The sequence below is a fragment of the Battus philenor genome, unplaced genomic scaffold, assembly GCF_028537555.1.
Source record: "Battus philenor isolate CCGP_79_NKW_IND1 unplaced genomic scaffold, ilBatPhil1.0.hap1 SCAF_11, whole genome shotgun sequence".
NCBI classification, from domain to species: domain Eukaryota; kingdom Metazoa; phylum Arthropoda; class Insecta; order Lepidoptera; family Papilionidae; genus Battus; species Battus philenor.
In genome coordinates, this window is record NW_027181673.1 from 10,257,086 (window position 1) to 10,284,099 (window position 27,014).

General features: G+C 35.5%; 1 protein-coding gene across 1 annotated transcript; it reads right to left on the reverse strand.

The window, feature by feature from the left end:
• Positions 1 to 16,089: 16,089 nt before the first annotated feature.
• LOC137932556 (uncharacterized) lies at positions 16,090 to 18,199 on the reverse strand. The gene is made up of 3 exons (XM_068776173.1): positions 18,129 to 18,199; positions 17,157 to 17,255; positions 16,090 to 16,231 (listed from the first exon to the last, which is right to left on the reverse strand). Exons 1-3 carry the CDS (start codon positions 18,138 to 18,140, stop codon positions 16,142 to 16,144), a joined length of 201 nt encoding a protein of 66 aa, XP_068632274.1. The 5' UTR covers positions 18,141 to 18,199; the 3' UTR covers positions 16,090 to 16,141.
• Positions 18,200 to 27,014: the final 8,815 nt, after the last annotated feature.

Here is a 27,014-nt window from a genome sequence, read left to right on the forward strand (position 1 = left end):
TCACGTATTTAAATTTTTTACCTACAAAACAAATTACTTAATTAAAAAAAATCACTAGTGTAATTTCTAAGCCTTTATTAAGAATTTAGCCATACGATAGATTAGTCTAATTCTTGTTTCTATTTTAAAATAATAGATTTAAATTTTAAGTCCAGCCTGAATTACTACTTCTCAGGTTGTACTTAGATTTTGAAAACGTAAACAGTATAATAACAGATACTTTTAAAATTTGGTTATTAATATGAAATACTTAAATAAGATATACTATTATTTTATAACATTTTGACTACAAATAAAATAAATCACATTACGAGTAAATAAGTAAAGATGGTGTTATTTGCCACTTGACATGTGAGTAAAGTTCAGTGATCTCGATATCGTTCCCTCAATAAAATGGCCTGAAGAATACAAATGAGTTATATTAATATTGCTGTCGAATCATGAAATAACACTTTCTACACGTTCAATTTTATCAACAAGTGCCAAAAATTTAAATTTGAAATACAAAATCTGCACAACCTACATTACGCCACTGGTTTTCCCAATTGTTATAAATATATATATATATATACAATCTTTGTGTATATGTATATATATTTATAACAAAATTGGACCAATGTACTGACTCATCACGATATCGCTGTAAACATAAGGCTAAGAGACTTAAAATTTCGTGTGAAAATTCTTTTTAAAGTAGAGCTCTGCTGAGAACTGATTTTACGTAATTACAAAGACAGTTCTTATAGAATTAAGAGAACCAGAATATTTTTAATAATAAATAGCATGTCTTTCATAACAGAATAAAAAACGATAACTATTGCAGTAATATATAATAGTATATTTTCATAGCAATATATAAATAGTACACCTGGCCTAGTTTCTAATATAATTTTGCTTTATTTTTTAGTTTTCACTTTGTGTAATCGACTAGTTTAGCGTACAATTTAAAAAATCTTTATGAGAACGATATTTTTTTACTTCCTACAACATTTTTTTGGTTTTGATTGTTGTCTAATTTTTAACATTTAGATACAGGTATTTTTATTTACTTCTTGCTTTGTATAAGGAAAAGCCGTTCCAGAGTTAGGCCCTTAGCAATGATGGGGGCTATTTATTTTTACATATATAAATATATATAATATAAATATGAATAAATTCTAACTATCCATATTCAAGTATATATTTACACGCACTTTAGAATAATCAATTTTTTTTAAATGATAAAAAGATCAGTGTAGTCAGTCCATCGGTAAACTAACACCGACTCGGAATGCTGATCTGCTGAGAAGATCCAGCCAAAACTCAACATTTGCTCTTTATAAATGTACTTTAACAATATTGGGTACGGACACTACCAGACTATATACAAACAACAAAACTACGTTGCACACATTTCGATCAACTAAAAAGTCTTGAATGCTAAAAGTGTTAGTTAGATAAGACGTCTGCAGAGACATAAGCTACATAACTGTCCGATTAGGAAAACTGGTTCTGTAAATCGAATTATTATTAAACTCATCCAACTTTCGACGTCGCGTGCGTTCTGTCCAATTGGTTGTGGTCGTTTGAAACGGTAATACAAAATTCTTAGGTGTGATTTATAGTGCAAATCACATTAACGAATATTTCTAAGCGTTCCACTATTAAAAATTGCTACACATTAGACAGTGAAAGGCAGTTGTGAAATGGTATTATCACATTTAAAACTGTAGTAATTACGGATTATATTTCAGCGCTTTAACACTTTTTTAATAAAGAAAATAACCATTCCTTTTGGCCGAAAATTAAAAAAATACTAAGTTAGTAATATATAAGTTGATATCACCATCAACATCTACATTTTAGCCATAAAACGGTTATAGCTAAGCATAGGCCTTCCCAGGAGATTTCCAACAGGACTGATAAGAGGCGGCCTGCAACCAGTATCTTCACATAACCTATAAAAGGTCGTTTATCCGACGATGCGCTTGCCGGTTCAATATCTTCACTAAAGAACCTTAATGTCCCAGCAGCCTGCTGTACTCCATTGTTATGTGTTGTGTTCGCAGCTTTTTCAACTTCCTATACTCGTTCACCGCTAAACTATGGATCTATTATATTCTTGACTCGATCTTATATCGAGAAATCACGAGCACAATCTTCTCTGTGACCCTAATTTTGACAAATAAGGCTTAAGGTAAGAGACCACATTTCACTGCCGAAAGTTACCATTAATCTCACTTTGATCTTTAAGGAGACAATATACTACAATGTTTATTTAGTATAACAATAATTGGTTAAACACGGGTGATAAAAAGCAATAACATTGCATTATCATTAGTAATTGTTTATGATTTATAGAGCAGTTGGTTACGAGTATATTTTGAAGTTAATACAGGCTACCTTATATGTTTTCAATGAAATACCTTACGTATTGAACATTGTTGTTTAATTACTCCCTTATGCTCCTTAGGTATTCTTATGGTATTAAGCGTAATTGTGCACATTTTTTACATATAAACTGTTTTACGTACAACAAAGATTTTTGTTTCATATTAAAAAAGTTTCTGATCAAAATATTTTAAAACTCTACATGTCATTACATCTCTTAGACAAGCTTACTCTTAGTCAGGTGTGTGTATATTGAGATACACAAGATACACACACATAACTTCGCACTCTTTGGTAACCTATTTCCCTGCAAATTTATGTTACATATTATGAACTGTATAATTTGCTAAGTCTTAATCGAAATACCTCCAGTGCCCATAGAACAAGTTAAATCTTACCGGAGGTCTACCAAATATTTTCTGACTTAGGTTATACGTGTAGTGCTTAAATTTTTTGTAATTGTTAGTGCTATTCTCAGATGATTTGATTAAAATAACTAGTAATTAACAAGAAACTCTTTCAAAACTTTTTATAACTACACTATATATAAGTAAATATTTGCGTATATATATATATATGAGTTATTATATGCTTAATAATATATTACCCGTGGTAGTACCGGTGTATAGAATAGACTCTCTCTTCTTGTGGTTACCTTTAGTGCCGCCTGAAGAATAAATATTCACGAACAATGGGCAGCATCTCCCGGATACATTTGAAATAAAAAAGACTGCGCCCGCTAACCCGTATGCCATATATCTTAAGATGACAAACGACTTATAAAAATATTAATGTTTATTGCGCAATTTAATATTACTTTTACCAAAACGTTTGTTTAAAATTGAGAAACATTCAGCGTTTCCCGCAATGGGCGGACAATTACACGCTACCAATAACAAATTGAACTAACAGGTCAAACCTCCAGGCGATCAATGATTTTAACACTAAAACTGATTATGAAACTTGTAGAAAAAGAACAATCATGTAACTTAAAGAACAATATCGAATCGCTCCAGTAACAACTAACCTTATCTTTTTATTATTTGTTTTTTTTTTGCTTAGAAGTTATGATTATCTCTTGTTTCGCATTTTTGTGACCTAATCTTGCACGTTACTTGTATCTTATAAAAGGTTGTCAAATATCTCCCTTCCGCCTTTTTGTCTTTTGAATTTCGCGGCTATGTACAAAGCGCTACAGAGCTCGTATCTGGCAATACTATACATAATTTGAAAGGTCTTGACATAACCTACAAAACGACGCTATGCATGATTAGTTTGGATATTGCGTTCAACAGTTATAGACGTGTAAACATGGAGTCCACTAACGCCGAAATTCGCGCTATTTTAAAGTTTTCCTTCGTTAAAGGCAAATCCGCCAGAGAAACGTTCCGTGAGATTAAAGGTGTTTTGGGGGATGGTACTCTATCACTTCGAACCGCGGAGGAATGGTTTCGACGATTCAGAGCCGGCGAAAACGACACCATGGATAAGCCAGCCGACGGAAGACCTGTGACGACAAATACCGATGGAAGTTAGTCACCAAACCATTTTAAACCATCTGCAGAAGGCTGGATACAAAAAAAAGCTTGATGTTTGGATGCCGCATGATTTGACGCAAAAAAACCTTCTGGACCGAATCAACGCCTGCGATATGCTGCTGAAACGGAACGAACTCGACCCATTCTTGAAGCGGATGGTGACTGGCGACGAAAAATGGATCACATACGACAATATCAAGCGAAAACGGTCGTGGTCGAAGGCCGGTGAATCGTCCCAAACAGTGGCCAAGCGGGGATTGACGGCCAGGAAGGTTTTGCTGTGTGTTTGGTGGGATTGGAAGGGAATCATCCACTATGAGCCGCTCCCATATGGCCAGACGCTTAATTCTACCATCTACTGCGAACAACTGGACCGCTTGAAGCAGGCGATCGACCAGAAGCGTCCAGAATTGGCCAACAGGAAGGGTGTAGTGTTCCACCAGGACAACGCCAGACCACACACTTCGTTGATGACTCGTCAGAAGCTAAGGGAGCTCGGATGGGAGGTTTTATCACATCCACCACATAGCGCCAAGTGATTACCACCTGTTCCTGTCCATGGCGAACGTCCTTGGTGGTGTAAAGTTGAACTCAAAAGAGATTTGTGAAAAGTGGCTGTCCGAGTTCTTCGCAAATAAGGAGGGGGGCTTCTACGAGGGAGGTATTATGAAGTTGCCGTCTAGATGGAAACAGATTATCGAACAAAACGGCGCATATTTGAACTAAATCCGATCACTGTAACACTTTTTATAAAGCATTGAATAAAGAGCAAAAAAGCGGAAGGGAGATATTTGACAACCTGTTATCTAACACAATTATATTTCTATACCTAATGTATTTAATAGTAAAAAGAGAATCAATTAGTTACAGTCCAAGCACATTTTGGAATGCCATAATTTATTGATTCCGGTACAAAGAAATAATGATTGTAAATAAGTGTAAAATCTTTAAATCTTTTTGCTGACAAATAACTGATACATTCAATCGTTCAAAACTTTTACACCAATTTCCAATTAGACTGCATATAGAAAAATAAATAAAACTATATAGCTTTTATTTTTAATATACTTGTATTAAAATTTCGAAGTAATTTCTTCTCCGCACATAGAACAGCATTAAACATGATCTGTCAACTATTTTATATCAGTTGTAATGCACCGCTCTCAATGTCCGCACCGGATGAAATTAAATAATAGTAACATACACGTGGTTTGCTTCCGACGTTCACTCAAATTACATTTCCCTTCACCGTAGAAGTCTCCACTGGTAGCGAAGCTTGTTATGTTTTCAGTTGTTCCAGAAAAAATATTCTTTTTTCTTTAATTATTTGGAATAATCAACGGAGAATACAATGTAAAATAAATACGTTTACACGAAAAGAAATTCGTTAAATTTTAATTACATCTCTAATAACAGATACACAGGTAATGACTCAACTCTCATAACACAAATCAACTCTAAATTAAATTGAAATATAGTTAAATAATGCATATAACTATAAACTATTTTTATTAACACCAATTGTCAATGTATAACTTAATATCTATTGTTGTACGGAATTGATAACCCATGTGCCTTATAAGTTTTTTTTTGAATTCTTTCAATTTAGTTGACATATAGTTCGTAATGCACTATAAAATATTTTTGTCAAGTCAGTCATTTATCAGTTACGAAATATTATATAATAAAAAGTTACAATTTAGACTCTGTGTTTGGCACTAATCGGTGTAACATAACTCTTGAAGATTCCCCGTGGAGGGGTGAAACACGTGTTGAGTGATTTGACGGTGGCAGTTGTGTAATTCGCATTGTTTGCCGCATGCGCATTTATCAGCGGGCTGGCGGGCGGTGCACTTTGTTGCACAACTACCACTGCATATGCGAGAGTGGGTAAATATTGGTCCTTTTCTTAGTTACAATTATTGAAAAACATTTAGCCAGCTCGAGCGTCTAACCAAGTGTCTTATAAGACGCGTTTACAATATTCTCAATAATTATTTTAAATTATAATTTATTAACGATTAATACATCTAGGGCCCGAATCGTGGTGACTTAATTTAACTTATTTGTACATCGAGTTTGCAATGAAATCAGTAAAGCCGTAGGTTGTCTGAGGCCTGCATCTAGCATCTTTCGTCGACCTTAACAAAGTCGTTTGTCTACCTTGTGGGTGAATATCCTGGGTTGCGTATGCTGGTCTGTGACCTTCACTTTAGAACTATAAGATCCTAACGGCCAAACGATAAAGTCTATGTCTGTGGATCTTCCCATTCCTAATTCGATCTCGTAAAGAAGTCCCATGCATAGTTCTCTCTACGGCATGTCAGCTTGATAAAAAGACCCGGAGTGACAGACCACGTTTCAATTTTAAAAGACATCATTGGTATCACACTTTGGTCGTAGATAAAAAAAGAAATATTAAAAACGACATCACATGGACATCGTAAAATGAATCTCTGATCAAGCCGTCACACGATTCTTAATCATTCCGATTCGTGAGCAATTGATGTATGTATTTTATTTTTTACTTACCGAATTGTACACAGGAAATGACTTGTTTTATACATTTACAAAAAACAATTAATTCTTTACTTGTAAGAGCGAAAAAAACAAACCTCTCCATTTCCTTTATCAACAATAAGTTTGAGTTACGAAATTTTGTTACGAGCCACAATAGCCATTCTTTCTCGCATTGTAACTTTTTAAGAGGTATCTTAGAGATCCGCTTTAAAAATTAAAAGCGTATTAGCATATTTTTAAGTTTATACTTTCGATGAAGATTTATAGACGTCGAATGCTGGACCTGGGAAACCAGAATAAGAAGCAGCCTGCATTCAACATCTTACGACTACCTTAATAAATCTTCTTTCCACCGGCCTGTTCACTATAGGTGGACCTCCTGCTTCGCTCGCTAGTCCTTGGTCTCTACTCTTTTTATGACCCCATTATTGGGGACCTCTCGTGCACCCTGTTGTACATCTTGTTGTAGGGCATGTTTTGATATTCTTTAATGATTTTTTCACTTTCTTTTCCATTTATTTCTGTACTCTTCTATCATTCTTGGTATGTTCTATCTATCCTATTCTACTACTGTACAATTTTCTATAATTCTTTTTTATACTTTGGTCTCTACTTAAGAATTTTAAAGCCCTCGCGTCCATGTATTCTGCGGGCTATATAGGCTGCTCACTGTCATTTCAACTTACCAATCCGCTGGGTAATGTCGGTTACTTTAATTTTGATGCGATTTATATATCAGATAAAAATATGCATTTTAGTTGTCATGGTATATAATGACACAACTAAATTTGTTATAAAATAATATATATTACATTAAAGGGATAGGAAAATGCTAAAAAAACATTAAGTAATTTTATTTAACAATTTATAAATAAATTTGAGAATTAAAAGATTAAGAAATCGATTGCCGAAAGACGACGCACTTTTTTATAGGAATGCAGGCTTATTAATTATAAACGTAAAAACTTTAAACGCCTATAAAGGTACAACTCAATACTAGATACACGTTGATTTTTCAATTATAATTTATTTTAAAATTACTGTTTGTATAGAAGTAAGTGAATATATATCTACTAAAAATCTGTTTACATGCACCGCCAATACTTTTACTATCTCTTCGAAACGCCGTCGCAGTTACATCCGCACAAGCTTACATCATAGATTATATGACATTTTAAATTATTATAAATGCTCCAGTTAACGCATTTCGCTAGTGTAACATTTCTTAAACCATTTTTTAAGAAATATTTTCGTTATTGAAAGAGATATTTCTCTTCTTTCTAGTAGTACCGGTGTCAGTTTTATTATTCCATGGAGATAAGAAAATAAGTACTGATTTTACAGCCGGTTGCTATGCCTGACTTCAATAGCCACCGTTGGGCTGGTGCAGGGTCTATATCATATCACAGTTCCTGACCAATGTTGGACATCCGTTTAAGTCAAAGAAGTTTACCAGATGACTTTGTGTAACAGAATTTACTTGTACCAGCTTAGATTTTTATTTTACTCCAATCTTCCGTCACATGGAGACGCGTTTTCCAGTAACACTAAAGACTTGTGATCACTCACAAGAAAAATACTTACTGAGTTCTTTTCTCTCAGTGCAGCGTGGATTCGAAATCCTCATAATTTTATTTTATTGTTGAAGAATTCCAAGAAGAATTACAAGAGAGTTTGGATTGATTATAGCTTTTTTCTTTTCAAAATAGGGCCTTATGAATCTATTTCTTGACAAGTAAAAGTGATCATAATTAATAAAATAAATACGAGCTTCACCCGAAATTTCAGGAGATTCACGCGATTTTCCCTATTTAAGTAATCAATAACTTTCAGTATTTCACCTCGTCATCTTACGTTATAGTTACACAATAATTATTGTATGCCATTTTAAGCTATTTACATTAAGAAATTGTGGGATTTTTATATTTCGAAGAAAAAAATGTGCACTATTAATTACGACTCGATATTTATTTATGTATTAAAAACCTTTTATATCACATTTTATACAATGCATGTATAACGGCGAAGTTAATGCTAAAGGCATTGTCTACCACCCGTTTGGGTGATGCAAAGATAAATTATGGAAATAAGTAAACATAATAGAGAAAGAAAAATCAAAATAAGAAAGAAAATGATAAATAACATTAAAACACAACTAATATAAATATAATTATATATAATATATATACATAATAATTGACTATAATGGCACTTAAATACAATGTAGTTCATATATTTAAATACCTACATATACTATTTATTTAAAAATATTAAATAATAAAATACAATTATCGTGATGATTCCGTCAGCTTGTGAAGTCGCAGCTTTCGAATATAATTATTCCTGCTCATCCTAATATCGAGAGGGACCGCGTTCCAGAGAAGGAAAGATTGTATTGCGAAGGTGTGAGTAAAGTCAGTTCTATGATATTGTAAATTTTTCTTAATTGAATCAGTAACAGTAAGTTAAAGTTAATTTCTATCATTGGTTTAAAATTATAATCAACGCACAATTATACGATAGTTAGCAATGAATGACACATACTATTACAATGCACCTTTATAATTATTTTTGATAGTCTTTGAATTATTATTAAGTTATACGCACCATTTACGACGTAATATATGCAGGGTGATTGGTTATAAGTGTAAAAACTTTTAAAGGAGTAAATGAATAGCTCATTTGTTGTCAATTAAAGTACCCTACACCATATCTGAAATTCAATGGTTTCAGGAGTAATAAATACAGCAATAATAACATAGTAAGTTTAAATTATACATACAAATTATTTATAGATTACTATCTGTTCTTGGCAGGAATTATTGGCTTGACGCATTCAAAGAGAAATAATAAATTAATGTAACGTATTTCAGATTGATCATTTTACAGTTAGTTATTGAAAATGATTGTATAAGCTTTAAAAATTTATGGTCTAAAAAAAAAGCTACCAATCAACCTGTACATTACAATGTAATGAAAATATAGAACAGAGAGTCATAAAACATAATTATGTAAAACCGAAAATTAAAAAGGTGTCATAAACTATGCAACATGCTAATACGTTTACAGCATTTACATTAAAAAAATTAAAACTATCTCTTCCGTTTCATAAGCTGTTTATCGTAACATCATGGAGCGGTCAAGATAGTCCGTCCATAAAAACCAAAAATTCCAAAAGATTTCATTTACACCCACTTCTAAATGACGCAAGAATGTTGTATAACAGATTACTTTTAAATTCCGTCTATATTATGTCAGTGAAATGTTTATGTAGATTATATTAATAACCTTGCAAAAGTTCGATAATGTCTTCACGATGAGACAATTTCTACCATAAAGCATTAACTTTCTCTCACTTTTTCATATATCTTAATAATTTATTAATATAAGCTATTTTGTTTCGTACTAATCGAATTAAAGTATCTACCGTTGATATTATTAGTTTAATATTAAAAGATATTTACAAAATATAATCAGGGTATCTTTATTATATGAAACTAAACTATAATAAATAATGAATTAAGAAAATCAGTGTTTCGCTCACTGAGTGATTTTTGTCTGACCCATTACAAAATACTGCGACACACATGAATTGTAGCAGCTATGTTTTTTTTTTTTTTTTTTTTTTTTTATTGATTCTAATTTGTATCGCTGGTGTTTTTTTTTTTACAGTATTTATCTTTCGCTTTAACTAAACGCAGACAGTGGGAGAGGGTTGCCGCTATTTGATACGGATCTTTCTTCTCCCAGCTGCGAGGCACGACAGCGTTTTATATTATTATTACAATTTTTTTTTTTTTTTACACAATTTTCACTTATAAATATAGGTAAATACAGCTAAAATTTATACATATTAACAATACAATTGGGAATACACAATTATATATTAGTTGCTACATTATTTTATTTAAGTCACTGCCCAAGCGCTACAGACCGTTAAATGCCTTGAGATTTAGGACAATGTGCCGGGCCAACTCATCAAAAGATTCTGCTGTAGATTTTTTCTTGAGAAGGTCCGGTAAGCTGAACGGAGATATATTAAGGTTTTCACATAAGGTCACGTGGATATGTCTTTTGGATGCGAATCGGGAGCAGTGTCTGAGTAAGTGATCAAAAGTCTGTACTGTGGAGTCGTCACATGGGCAAGTCTCATTATCGATTATTTTAAAGCGGTGCAGGTACTGCTTGCAGTACCCGTGCCCGCTTAGTAGTTGTGTCAGATGGAAGGATGTCTTGATGAGTTTTCGCAGTTTGTTTATGTCGGTGAGTTTCGAAAGGAGTCCTATGGTATGTCGACCCTGTGCCGAGCTCTCGTATCTAGCCTGCCAAATGCGGTTGTGTTCCGCGCGGATTGCGCTCTTCACGAAACTCATTGGGAAGTAGACATAAGCCGGTGGAGAGTGCATTGCGGCAGCACTCTTTGCTGCCAAGTCGGCTTCCTCGTTACCGACGACGCCTGTGTGGCTTTTGACCCATGTAAAGTGTAATGTAGCTGGCGCGCGTGCGTGTATCTGATTGTGAATTTGTGTGACGATGGGGTGGGTGTTGCTTCTATTCTGCAGCGCGGCGATGGAAGATTGTGAGTCCGTGTGAATAATTGTGTATGTGTTCGGGTATGTTGAACAGGCCCACGAGCAGGCTTTCGAAATGGCGAGAAGCTCAGCTTGAAAGACCGAGCAAAACGAGTGAAGTTTGTATTTTTTGGAAGCAGTCTGGCGGCCTTCCATGAAAGCAACAAATGCCGCTCCTACGGAGGAGTCCTCCAGCTTGCTCCCATCAGTGTAAATATTCAAAGCATGGGGATAGGGTGCTGTGTAATTACGACCTCTAGAGGGAGAAAGGACAGAAATGGATACTCTGGTAGCGGGGTGCAATAATTTGTGTGGTGGTGTAGGGCGTTCTAGAGCTGTATCAGAAGGTAAAAGATGAGAGGCGCCGGTGAGTTTTGTGAGTTCCAGTGCCTGTACCTCCCGAACTTTGAGGTCGAGTGGGGTGAGTTCTGCAAGTGCTAGAGCGGCTGTGGTGGATATGGTCTTGAACGCCCGTGTGATCCTGATGGCAAAGCCTCGTTGCATACTTAACAACCGCCTTATTATCCCTTTTTTTAGAGCCGCTTGCCCCCATATACCAGCAGCATATGTCATAATTGGCTCAATGATACTGATGTAGATTGTCCGGATGTTCTCGGGATGTGCCCCCCATGTTGGTCTACAGAAAAGACTAAGTCTATTAAATATGCGCGAGGCTTTTTTGATAGTGTGCTGAACATGTTTATTAAAGAGTAATTTCTCGTCAATGATGACTCCCAGAAGTTTGAACTCGTGTATAAACGGAAGGCAGTATTGGCCCATTCTTATTGAGCATTTTTTGGCTGTGGGTGTGAATGCAATAACTTGTGTTTTTTCGGGGCCGAAGGTCAGTTTAACACTTTCACCCCACTCAATAATTTTACCAAGCGCGGAGTTGGTTAAATCTTGGAGATCTTCAGCGCGAATGTGGTGTGTAATGAGCAAGACGTCGTCGGCAAACGCTTGTAAATGGCACCCATCAGGCAGGTCTATTTCGAGAAGCTCGTCTAGGATAATGTTCCACATAATTGGGCCACATGCCGAACCCTGAACGCAGCCCTTAGTTAGCTTCTTAGTGACTCGTTCTCCGGCGTAATCTAAAACCACTTCTCTGTCTTGAACATAGTTTTCAAAAATTGAAAAAATGTTTCGAGGGCAACCGATCCGCCTGAGGCCCTCGAATAGAGCTGGCCACCAGGCGTTGTTAAATGCTGCCTTGATGTCAAGGGAGACGGCGATGACGGCCTCTCTAGCTCGTTTGGCCGAGCGAACGACATCGAGAGCCGAGGAGATCGCCATGGTTGTGTTGGTTTGCTCCTTGAAACCAAATTGGTGACCGTTGAGCTTGCCTGCGACCGTGGCTACAAAAGTCACCCTTTTGATTAGGAGCTTTTCTAACAGCTTCCCGAAAACAGGGATGAGGCCAATTGGTCTGTGAGAATCGAGGGTACTGTAATCAGATTTACCAGGCTTCGGTATGATCTTGACATATGCCTGTTTCCACTGTCGGGGAAAGTGATGCAATTTTAAACATCTATTTAATAAATCTGTTATTAGTTGTGGGTAAGCCTGTGTAAATTGTGTGCATATGTCTGAAGTGAGGCCATCCATACCTGGTGCCTTTTTTGCATTCATAAGTTTTAGTAGCTCCAGTACCTCTTCCACTGCGAAAGGAGGTTCGTCAGGGGCCTCAGAGGTATCCTGTCTGTGACGACGAAGATGCCTGTGTCGGGCTGAAAAGTCTGGAGAATCGTCGGGATAGAAATGATTTAAGAGAGCTGTAGCGCTTTGTTGGGCGTCATGTGTGTGCCCTGTGTCTATCTTTAAAGTGGTAGGAGGTTGTCGCCGAGTCGAGTGTTTGAGGAGGCGATTAGTCACTGACCATACATTCTCCTTATCTTGTCGGTTGCAGAATGTGCGGAAATCGGCCGTCGAAGTCTCTCTAAGCTTTCGAGCGTATTCAGTGCGCTTAAAGATTAGATCCTCGCATAATCGGTCGAATATCGTGTCTGAAGGCGCGTGGTGTCGTTTAGCGGCATGTAATCGGCGGTGTAGATGAACTACTTCAGATTTAAGTCGCTCCAGGTCTGTTGTCCACCAAGGAGGTTTGGAGCGCGTCCCAGCACCCCTGGATGGCATAGAAACTTTACACGCCGCGTGTATGGTGTCAGTGATTTGGTCTATAAAGACGTCTAAGTCGCCCGCGTTCAAATCGGCTATTTTTGTGTCTAGTAAGTTAGAGTTCGTCATGATAGTGTGGAGTTCAGTCTTGAAACTTGCCCAGTTAGCTTTTTCGCTTTTATATTTGAATGTGGACGTGATGTTTCCCGTTTGGGAGGTTATGTCGTGGCGTGTACTAATCGAGAAGTCTATAGCGTTATGTTGTGAGATTGGGCATGCTTCTAGATTGACTCTCCAGTCACTAATATCGTCTATGGTCGATGCCGAAGCCAATGTTAAGTCGATTATAGAGGACCGCGGCCGTCCGTGAGCGGTGCTTTCAAACGTTGGGATATCGTTTACGTTGCAAAAGAAGAAGTCGTGTCCGTGTGCAATGTCAGTAATCATGTGTCCGCGAGCGTTCGCTCTCGCGCTGCCCCATATGGGATGCCATCCATTAAAGTCGCCCCCAATGACGCAACGAGATTCTCCGATACTGCCGAGAAAGAAGTCTAAGCGGTCCAGTGTCCCTAAGTCGTCTTGGCCTGGTTCGACGTAAGCTGACGCGACGTAGAGTTTTGTTGGTCCGCAATCGAGTCTCACGACCGCTAAGTTGCCTGTCGAGTACTGTGTCAGTCCTAAAGGATTAGGACACCGCGTTCCGTTCTTTATGAATATGCATGCTTTGACTCAGCGTGTAGGAGTAGGGAATTGGAAGATTTTTATGCCTGGAATGTTATTAACAAAGTTAGCTGAGCCTACATATGGCTCGGACACTAAAGCAATGGAATACTCGCCGGCCACAAAGTAGCGAGTGAATTCCAGGAGCGCTCCTTTACAGCGGTCTAAGTTGCATTGGATTACTTTGATAGAGGTGCGTTTATCCATAATCGATCCTGGAAGTCACTCGTCTCTTCACGATAGTAACTATTGGACAGGATGGGGAAGTGGCCTTATGTGCAATGCAGTCCGCGGTGTTAAACTTAATTTTACGAGCGGCACAGTTGTAACACTTGGGTGCGCTTTCCTTATGCGGACACTCTGTCTCAATATGCGAGCAGTCCGAGCAATGCGCACAGCGCTTTGCTCCACCTGTACATTGAGCCTTAAGGTGCCCGAACTGTAAGCACGCGTGGCACTGGATAAATGGAGAGAAGTCGTCGCAGTGGACCCTCTGGTGATCCACTCGGACTCTCCCCATTGCCTTAAAAATTCGCCACAGCCCGGGACTGAGAACGAATACTGCGTTATACAGTTTACAGTTACGGTTGTTGCGCTTAAATTTAAAACTAATGTCGGCATCCGTATAAGCCTTCATTTCTGGGTTTTGATGCAACAATATGGACGTTAATTCACCACTTGGAGTGTCTATAGATATGCCTTTAAGGATGCACATGGGTCTGAGTTTCTGTGCCTTCTCCGCTGTCACTTGCGACGCGCCAGATTTTGTAAGACGCTGTAAGGCGTCTTCGCAGTCTCGGGCAGTGTCGAACTCTACACGCAGTTTGTTGTTCGATAGTGGAACAACCTTAGTAGGAGCATAGTTCGATTGTCGAAAAGAAATACTTTTTCGGAAAGCCACGACTGCCGCTTGCTTGGTGCTGGCTGGCGTCTTCGAAGCCACGATGATGGCTGGGCGCGGTGTCGGTGGAGGTGCGGTTTTGTTGGATGCGGGCGTCATACCTGTATTCGCCGGAAGCCTGGCCATTGCCGCGTAGGATGGCGCGGTAGAAACCGGGGCAATGACCGCGGCTGAGGTCGAGGTTGTGTGCACGGCGCGAGTAAGGTCTTTTTTTATTTTCGCCATTTCTTCCCGCACGCAGGCGAGAAGCTCCTGGCGCAAACTATCGCCTCCGTTGCCTGAGTGCATATCAGCAGAGGCGGCGCGGCTCCCGGACGCCTCAGCCACGCGGCCGTAGGCGGCCATAGCTCGGCGACTCTCCTCAGCGGCGCGAACAATGAGCCTTTTGTTCGCTGCCGTTACATGTTTTCCCTCGCTGACGGCTACTACGATAGTTGTAGACAGCGTGTTTATTACCGCGGTCAGGGAAGCTAGGTCGGAGACTTGATCCGCTGTAGCCTGCAGCACGTGCGCAGTTGGAGGCGCACACGCAGTGGTTGGCGTCTCCGGAGCGGTGCGCTCTGCGGGCGATGCCGCTGGCGCACCGGCGGCCGGGCTTGCCTGGCTCATGTCGCACTATATAAATGGCCTGGTGAATTTTTAATATCCACCGGGGTTTCGGCTATAGTAGCTACCTTACGTTTTCATATTGAACAGATGAGGCAATTACAGAAAAGGAAAAAAAAAATAATAAAAAAAAAATTTTGGGTCGCGACGCAAACCACTTGACAAATACAATCCACACTGTTGCCAAGCGGGCGCCGTCGTCCGCAGAGTCCCGACGAAATATATAACAAAACACTTGTAACTTCAGTTTAAATGAACAATGTCCGTGTTAGGCAGTTTTTCGACTATAACAGGTTCAATTATGCACTGATTTTACTAGTTAGTTCACAATGGCACTGCTAATATTTTTGCGCGTCTTTTGATGTATAATGCATCGGGATCGGAGCACTTTTTTTCGCAACTACGATTTTTCGTACGCGGAGCCGCTCGAAAGCGTGACGTTCGGTTCGGATGTTGTCACGCGACCCATGCACTATGCCAGCCAGACCCAGCAGCTATGTTTAAGTTAATTTTTAAATATATTTTCTTATCATATTCTGTTTTAAGTTTTTGCCTTTAGTTTCATCTTTTTCTAATTTTTTTGTAATTGTAATTGTATTTATGCTATGGTGTGAAATCAATGTTTATCTTATGTAATATTAAAATATAAACAAATAAAAGAGAGTAATTTTTAAATAAATGTATTTATTGTACAAATTTCGATAAAAATAATTTCAAAGGTTGTCAAGTGTTCTTTGATTTTTTTTTGCGTGGTAGCGTATGGTCCGTTGGATGGTCGACATGGTGGCTTAAGAAAATTAGATGAATCCGGCTCCGACGTATCCAGGAGCGATGAAACGACCGCCCCAACCGTAACCGTTAACCACTGTAGGGCCGGCAACGACAGTCTGTAACACACGAACAGAAAATATATTAAATGTTAAAAAGAAATATGTAATCTTTAATAGGCAATGTAAATGCAATAATCATGATTTTAAACACATTTAGAAATCTCTTTTTATTAAATTATAACATTTCTTGGTACTACTCGTTACCCGCTTTTTGTAATTTACATTTTTACAAGTTAATGATGCAGTGGGACGTGTGTGACTACATAACGCGCATGACAGATGTCCACTGGAGCCTTACGGTTCTAGAGTGGAGACCACGGACTGGTAAGTACAGCGCATGATGTCCTTTCACAAGGTGAACAGCGGCATTGTTAAGGTCCTTGGAAGACGCTAGACGCAAATCGCTTCCAAATGGTTTTCCAATTAGAAATCTATGGGGAGGCCTGTGTTCTGTAGTGGATCATGATGATGAAAAAGTAACTACACAATTAACCTTGTAGTACCCCACCGGTAGAGGAGATTTGCGATCGTATGTCACAATCATGGTACAATCTCATGTAGTTCACACTTTGTGTATTAATTACACACGATTACCAGTGCCCCTAAATAAGTTTCCATGAGATAGGCAGTAGCATCCTCTGCGTACTGTAATACCACAATGCGATCGCCAATTCGCCCGCAAGGCATGACATTTATTGTATAATGATTATTTATATTTATTTAACAGACACAATTTTTTCTGTTATTTTAGTGCTTATATAAAAAGCATCATTCGCTTACATTTACGACAGTTAATAAGATTATGAAATAAATACTACATATATTATACATAATAAATAGATATTTCATAATCTAGGATAGGCCTAGTTATCTAATTAAATACAATAAAAGCACAAAATATATTACACGTTTGTGAAATATAATGGCATGTATGTTAAAAGTCATATATGTAATTAAATTACGATACAAAAATAACACTTACTTTAGGTGCTAGAGGGGCTATTGGAGCAGCGAAACCGGGAAATGCTAGGAATTGTGGTGCGGCTGCAGCGAACGCCACAAAGCACAGCACGAAGAAGATCTGTAATTAAACAATCAATTAATTAAGAACTAAATAAAATAATTGTTTTATATTCAAACCACCGACTTACTACTAGAATTACTGGCTTATTGTATTTTTTATGTGGTCGTAAAATGTTTAATAACTTTTACAAAGCCGGTATGTCTTCCCTTTAACATATTATACTTATAATACAATTTCTTAAAAGATGAAAAACGTTTATTAAATACTAACTGTCCCGGCGAACATTATTCCGCTTAACTATCAATGAATGAATAAATTTCGAATTTTCAAATTTACTCAAAATTATTATTAGGATCAATTTTTAACTCGGCTAGACCGCTGTTTTTTAACGTAATTTTTTTATTGATGAATATCATATTTTAATACCTATTATCACATTCAAGACGAAGATAAATCCACAAACACAAAAATCATAAAAATTAATCGAGCCATTCCTGAGTTATAAATTTTATAACTGAAAAGACTGTTTTACACAGGATGATTGGTTACATGTAAAAAAGCTTTGAAGAGGTGAATATATATTTTTTTTAATTATGAGTTAGAAAAAGCGTTTTCAAAGTTCAAATTACTACATATTAAAGTCATTAATTGTTTATTATATGTACCTACAACTTTATACTGCGTGAAATTTCTGACCTGTTGTATTTCAATAGAAAAAATAAAAAAAAATCAGTGTGATCACTTATCGCATAAGAATGTTTGCTGATAAATACATTGACCCTTTTATAGCTTTTACATCTATTACCATTCACTCTATATAATATACAATCACTGTATTAATGTTTTAGTTCCAATATTGCAAAGTGTTTTAAATTATAACTCAATCATTACACGCTCAAAAAACTTTAAGAAATTTATAAATATACGTACGGCGAATTTCATTTTGATGAGATTGATGAATTAGTATAGATATCACTAGAACTGCACGGAGGCCTTCTAAGTGCAAACTATGCCTCCCTCTTGATGAATGCTGCATATATACTAACATAGAAGGTCGTCTACTAATACAGTTAGTGGTCCTCAGGGCCTCTTAAGGTCATATCTAACAATCTGAATATGTAATGAAAATACTTGTTGTTGAGAAAAAATGAAGTCGACATGCGACGACAACTCTATGCCAGATAAGGTAAACAATAATAAATTATTAGATCAAGTTCTCGCATATCGAGCTTGTTTTAAATATTTGTACCTAGTTTTGGTCTGTAAACTGATTTATAAATAACTTGATAGCCATGAGATGTTATTATTCAGTTGATACACAGATAACTGCTGAAAGAAATCGTAATTATTAAACGAACAAACCAAGAATTATTAACAAGTTTTATATAATTATATAATACATATTATATATGTTATAATCAAGCTCCGCAAAGTTCTACGATGCATATAAGCATCTATAATCATGCCTCAATTTGAAATGTCTTTTTCCATACAATTACGACGAAATGACCTCAGAAGATTGATTATAGTAGTGTCTCAACTATCTATGAAATTATTGACTTTTCGCACTCGAATAGAAAGAAAAACTTAATGTAACATATTTTTTTATTATTAGGACCTATGTTCCATAGACATCAGCGTCCAAACCTTTTATTAACATTTACGTTTAATATTTCATATTTCTTTGCTCAGTTTTTGCATGTTACGATGTTTACTGTCTCTTAATCTATTTTAATGACACCCTAACAATGTTTTTAAAATGACGTTTCGTGCGACCATTTCCTCATCCCTTCTCCATACTGCCATTCTCAGGTTGTACGCCTGTATTTCTGCGGTGGTTGCCGTATTAGCCACATCGATGTATCTTGCGATCACAACTTGAATCTCATCCATGTAATACATGCACGAGTTCGTGTGACGTGATATCACTACCGCCGCATGATGGACAATATTATACAGCCCGAGGATGTCTGTTGTTCGATTTACGATGACCGCCTTGGCATGTAGCCCTTGAACCTCGTGGATGGTGAGCATCCTTGAAACTGTCTCTGTACCCGTAACCTTGGCTATTCAGAACTTCTTTATCGACTAGGGTGTGAGTTAGGTGCAGAGTGTTTCTCTGTTTCGAGATATTCTTCCCAGAGTAAGGGGGCCTACTCACAGAGTGCACCACTGCCTCGGACAAATATATGCCCTCGTACACAACCTTCAGTATAATAATGTAACAAATTTCAAAGTGATTATATTTCGTTATCGATTAAATGTGTAATAATTATGAGATCGATAAATATTGACCGATGCAACTGTTAAACAACTATTATACTTATAAATTTGTACCACGCAAAACGTGAGACGCAACGTTTTTTTATTTATTTAATATGATTTATTGTACACGCTAGAACACATATTAATAGTTTCATAATAATAAACAAAAAAAGTGAAATGAGCGGTCTTATCAAAAATATCGGACTTTCAAAGCAAACTGACAAACACACGAAGAAAGATGGCTAGCAAACATTGCGCACATTTCAATGTTCATTACATTTTCTGATTTTGTAAGTTTCTTCTACAAAGTATTAGGAAACTTTAAAAAAAGTTCACTGTAATCGGTAGTCTTTCCCAAGTTATGACTTGACCAAGGGAAATAGGGATTAATTTGTATATAAAGATTGTTAAGTAAAATTAAATTATTCATTAAAAAGTTTTTTTTATTTTGTAAAGAAAACTTCTATTTTTTCAAGTACTTCTTTCTTTTTTCTTTAGTTTCCAAAAGATAACTAAGAATTACATGAAAACGAATGTTAGTTTAAAGTTTAAACAAAATCAAGTACAGAATAGTTAAATAATATTAAAAATAAAAAAATAAGAAATATGCGGCCTGTTTTACTAGAGACCTTTTGGTAAGGTACTACTGAAAAGCAGTAAACAGGCCTTACTTTGTTCCAGTTTTAAAAATTCCGTGACGTATAAGCGTTTTTGAGTTCAGGAAATGTTCCGGTGGTTTCATTACAGAAAAAGACGAGACCTTTTTTAAAACTTTCCGACATAAACATACGTTAGTTGTTACATGGGTGACTAAGCTAAAGAGCTAGTAGTAACCAAGAGGCAGTTTTGAACCGTTGAAAGAAGTTAAAAGAGACCTGAATGTACGGTATAAAATTAAATATTTTCTATATAGATTTATTTTAGTCAGTCCGTAACCATGATGATTGGTGTCTTGTGGAAGTTGATTTCGGTGTTCCCCACAAAGTTCGGTGTTCCCATAGCCATAAATGCCATTTGCCAGTTCCAACCCTCGTCTCTTCTCGCAAAATTTCTTTTTGTTTTAGTTAGATTATAATGTAGAATATGTTAATATTTTCGTTGGTTTTAAAAGTAGTTTGCTGAAAATTTTAACCAAATGTAAATCTAGACACAAGCAAGAAAAGTGTCAAGCACTAAGTCCACCATTCCACAATATGAGTCTTGTATTCTATTTATTTATTAAATAAAATAAATTAACTATGCTGGAAAGTGGTCTTGAAACTACATATTAATTAAGAAAAAAACTTTTGCCGAACATAATAACAACTTAACCGCAAAGTATATTTAAAAACATTGCTGTATTTAGAGAGCTTTCAAATGAAAAAAGTGGCAAAAATTAAAAGGTGCAGCTGTCAATAAAACATCCGAAATCCGTGAAAGACTAAATCAGTCTAGAATCTTATTTATTCTAAAAAGGCTAAGTCACTTAGTTATTATCGTCATCGTGTTCATTACGTTATGATATAATTAAATATTGATTGATATTGAAATGTTGGTACTGGTCCGCTTTGCAATTCAAATGGTACGTAAGTAGAGAAATATATAAATAAACTGCAACAATTGTTTGTATTAACATTCTTTAGTATAGTTACAATGTAACGAATGCGAGGACACCAAGCTTACCATTATTTTACTTGACTAAAATGTGGGCGTTTCTGTCCACATGTTTCCTAGGTCGGCATGTATATTTTAAATGCTTTAACAACTTATGTTATAACAACGTCAATAACTCCACATTACAGAGTCCTTTCAAAGAAGAATATTATATGTTGTGAAACAGTAATGACAAAGAGGTATCTCTGTTCTCATTTATTTTCTATTACTCTTTGTCTTTGCAATTTAAAAAGTATACAAAGAACTATATTATTTATTTTGAATCATTTATTAACATTTTTACACATTGTGTAATGTCACACAATATTTGCTTTTTTTTCTTTTATTTTATAAGCTATAGATGATGAATACTGTACCTGTTATCTCATTACTAATAAACACACTACTTAAATACATACTATGTTTTAACTTTCAAAACGCATACATAAGTTCCAACAGAGAATCTACGAAAGTCATACTATAATTTATTATATAAATTGTTGGTACATATTATAACATCATTTTTAAAAATGCTCACGAGCGCATAATGTCAAAATCATTGTTATTTCTGCCGCTGGGCGTCAACTGTTGGACATTGACTTCCCCCTTATATTTTCAATAAAACCGGTTGGAAACGGTCTGCATACACCTTGCATCTATAGCTTATCGATGTTTACAACTCCTGCGTTGCCAATCATGAATCTACTTTTTATTATCTTATTTGTAGAAACATTTTTAATTTTTTGGAAAAAAAAAACCTGAATAGGAAACTGATACAAAAAACCATACCGTTATATATCGAGCGGCTACCACTAGTCGAGAGACGCGACATAGCAGAGGGTAGTCCACTACACTAGATGGACCGACAACATACGTAAAGTCGCTGTAAGTTCGAGCAATGCATAGCAGGTTATCGTGGAAACTATTTTATCGACATGATTTCTTCTATTTATGACATGATGTCGGTTAATAAAATAGCACCTACTTATCTGTAATTAATTTCAGTTACCTTCATTCATAATCAGCCGGTAATCTTAGCCAGGTCAAAAATAAAACTATATAATTTATTAACAGACTAAACAGACAAAAAATTAAACATAAGTGTCTTTTTACACATATACCGTTTTGTTTAAATGAATATATTAAAATAATTCTTGTATATTTATGGATATTGCTATCTAATTATCTAATGTACGGGGCATGCCTATGTCCAGCAGTGGGCGTCTTGGGCTAAAATGGCGATAATAATAATTTCATATTTTATAACAAGATAACTTTGTACTAGACGCTATCGCAAGTTTTTTTATTGTATTTTATATTTAGTTTAAAAATTTAATCAACTGAAGCATTCAGACCTTTTTTGGAACTAATAAATAGAAAGAGTTGTATACAAAAATTTATTGATGATCAATTTAAAATACAATGCGAATGATATTCGAGTCTACAGAATGATTATGATTTAAATTTACATCACGTTTGTAACATTTAGCAGTTTTCACATAAGTAGTCGACGAATCCACGTGTCAGGAGGCCTCCTCCGAGACCATTGAGACCGCTGTTAACAACTGTAGGACCGGCGATAACAGTCTGGAAAAATAATACACGATTATTTCTCGAATTTTAATGTTTTAAATTATAATAAATAAACAACATTATGACCGTCTTTTAGTGCATTACTCATCATTTTTAAAATTGCGGTTCTTGAACTTAATTTAAAATTGTCTCAATATATATACTAATTAATAATTATTTACTTCAAGCTTTTCCAGATTCTAAATGAACACACACCGACATACGATGGTCTTATTCGCCGTCGCCGTCGCCGGAATAAGACTAAGACTATCGTATTAATTTTAAAGAGACGTCCTGAATGAATTGTATAGTCGATCACAGATAATGGTAATGTCCTTTTAGAAGAATATTTATTTTATTTTCGCAACGTTATATTGTATTTGAAAACATTATTAACTTGATTACTGAAATAAAATTGTTTAAAAAAATTGTAAAATGTTTTGTAAAAAAAAGTCTCAACGTAATAGACATTAAAATTTACGTATAAAAATTATCCTCATAAAACATATTTACTTGATAATTTAAGGTTTATTTACCTTAGGAATAGAATCCACGAGACCGTTGAAGGGAAAAATATACTGAGGTGCTGCAGCGGCCATGGCCACCAAGCACAACACAAAAATCACCTAGAAACACAAAGAAAAAATTGTAGAGCATTATATTTTTATGTCATTCAATATGCGCTTTTATCCATTTTACTTTTCCATTTAGTATAGAACAATTGTTCAGAAAGGGGGATGATTTCATCTGGTGGTCAATAATTTAAGGATGACTGAGAGAGAGCCGAATCTCACCTCGATATGTGGCTCAGGTCTTAGGTGCTACTAAAACAGATGTTCCGCACATTAGAACAGCACACCGAAGTGCACGTTGAGGAAAAAAGAGCATCACACCGCCGCGAGCATGACCAAACGATGCGGCCGATGCTATCCCCGTCTCACTAAGCAGTACATCGGTTTTCACAACACTATACTTTTAGTATAAAATTGAAAAAAAATAATAGTAATAATTCTTTAGTCAAGTAACTTGTAACGCTATTAGATACACCGACCCCAAAAGAGATCAAGAACCGTCACCCAGAAGCACGGAGGCCGCGAATTTGTGTCACCGTATGGACTAGATATGAGGAAAAACCAAGAAAAAAGAAACTTTACACCAAGAGCTAAAGAAACACCCTAAAACGGCAGCAATAAATACGAAACATGGACTGCTCCTTCCTACAATACCCGGAAGGTCGTAGGAACAGTGTAACCAAGTCACAAAGACCAGTCACATATCCAAGTGGTGCACGAGAACGAACAACGATACTTGTAGGAGAAATATTTATTTTAGTTAGTGGATCGGAGATCCAATGGGAGATCTTTGCTTTAACAGCCCTCTAAGGATAACACCGTCGACGTCTAATAAAAACTAGAATTACTATAAAGTTTAAGAATGGACTTTGCACTAATTACTAAGACTTTGTACTACTTAAGCACTAATAAATACAAGTAAATAATGTGACAAAAACAAGTGCAAAAAAGGAACATGAAGATTGTAATAGTAACAAATAAAGTCACGGATATCTGTGGGATATAAAAACCTGATATAGACCAGATATAGAAAACCGACTGACTGTTTCTGGATTAAATGCACCTGTAAGCTCCAGTTTTTCACCGCGGTCAATCACCAGTCTTTGACAAGATGATATTTATGATGATGATAATACCTTATGATGATTATGATGATATTTATGATGACACCTTATTTTGAGCAAAAATCAAATGAGCACGCGATAATAAAAATACTCACAACGGCTTTCATTTTCAGAGATGAAGTGGAACTGCTTATTAATCTTACAAAAGCAAACTATGCTATCTCAAGACAGAATGCAGAATATATACTGCCAGCAACCTAATTGTTAAAACTTGTACTGTTGCTACCCTTACTTTGTTTATATTAAGGTCATACTGGTTTTTTCTAATTATGATATTAAATAGTAGTTCTATAAAAGCACCTACGTATGTTAATTGCATGTGTAAACTCCTATATTATTATGAATTCAAACAGCTATATCTTCTTTGTAATAGAGTATTATATGGAATAACATACATCGATTATCATAAAACGTTTTCAATAAAGGTATTAGATTACTTTTTAACCTGGAATAAAAATAAAAAGCTCTTTGGGATTAATTTTAAAAAATGTTATTTCAGCTTTATGTAGCGCTGAGTAATTTTAAAATGTAATTTTTAATCGTGAATTTTATACAACTTTATGTAGGTATATTCACACGCATTCCATACCCTCCAATTAGAGCCACTCTGGATTAATTATAGTGGCCGATAACAGAAAGTTTTTTTGAGAAACACATTTAAGGTCGCAGGAAATCGTTAGATAACAACAGTATGTTTCATATCTCAGTCTCAGTCTCGTCTGTCTCATATTAATAATTAACAATAGAGTATATATAACCAAGTAGATTAAGAAGACGCTGGTCTCCGACCAGTACATACAGTAAAAATGCCTTTATGAGAAAGTAATAGTCCTTAAGACACGTAATCTTTGCTAGGACAAAGGCAGAGCATAGTCATTTCTCATGCATTCGGTAAAAAGCACATGTTATCTGTGTAAAAACGGGTACGCCGTTTTTTGTGAAGAAAACACTGTTTTCTGTAAGCTCTGTACGTTTAACTTTTGGCCATTTCACCTAATTTATTTTTATAACTGCACAAACAATATCGGACGGCGTGCGGTCGACTGAGTTTAATTTTACTAACAACATTTTAAAATGTCAACTCTAATACAAAGTACAATCAAATTATAAGAATAATTGAATAACAGTTTTATCGCGGCTAATACAGATGCAAAAAAATGAAATCATTGAGAATTAAATAAATCAGATAGAACATACGGTGTGTGTACCCATAGAATTCCATATGAGATTATGTTTAAGCAGTGATAAGACGTTAGTATAGTCATTAGTGTTTACGTTTTACGTAAAGTTTTCTAATACATTTATGCAGACTCCCTGTAATTTCCGGATGCTTTCCGTATACTTCTTACTGCATATAAATGGCATCGAAGTAACCCCTGGTCACCACAGCCGAAGAAAGCGAGAAAAGTGTACATTTAATATAGAGTTTTTCAATAGAAATTCTTTGCTCATTAATTAAGTTTATTAATAATATGGACATTAAAAATACATAGTTCTTACAAGTTAATAATATCATACTCCCTTTTTTGCTAATTTTTGTAAGTTAAATAATACAAATAAATCTGAAAGAATCTATGTTTATATCCAGTTAAAACTCAAAGCCCATTATCCAAGATTAAAATATAACCTAAATATAATATACACGAATTTTGATTTTGGACGATCATTAACGAATTTAATTTTTAAGAAAATGTATAGGGGTGTATATATAACGACTTTATTTAAGTATCTTAAAACATAGTGATACTAATACCGTATTAGATTTTCCGACTCGTGGAACACACTGCAATGGTTACAAATTATAACAGCAACAAAATACATTTTTTATTTACTATGGGTATTACAGTTTAGTTTAATAAACAAAGCAAATGTGTTAGCGTTCACATTTACTTAAAATATTTACAGTTAATTCAAATACATATATATATATATCTTTATATATACATATATATGTATGTATGTATATATATATATATATATATATATATATATATATATATTACCCAAGGCGCATATGAATATTAAAAAGGCTACAGTGCAACATCGCACATAAAAAGTTTTGAAAATACTGTATTACAGTATTTTGTGTATTTAGAAAAATGTAGTCATCATCACGAATTGCGTTTGCGCTCGGCGACGGTTGCACTCGTTGTTGATAAATATAAAAACACTACTGCTCATAAACAGTGAAGGGAAACAATGCAGCAGGTAATCGGCATATCCTAGGGTTAAACTTTTAACGTGACTTTCACCAACGAAATGACACTCTCACACATAACGCTAAAATCTATACTTATAATATGATTGTTAGTATTTTCTAACAACAGCAATGAAAGGAAATAATAATACCGTATAATTAAAATCTATAGAATACACGTAAAAAATTGTCACTGACTCTCATTTTTTATTATTTGCACTTTATTGTACATCGTTGATAACAACTGAAAAAAAAAACAATTTATGTAGGAGAACAAGAGGCGGTCTTATCGCTTGACGCGATCTCTACCAGCCACCCTTTGGTCGGATCAGTTGGAGAGACATGAAGGAAAGGGCAGTTTAGGGTGTACATACATTATTACACACTCATACGTATATAAATATTTATGAAAAATAAATGATTTGAAAATAAATTTGTAATTTATTTTTAGGCT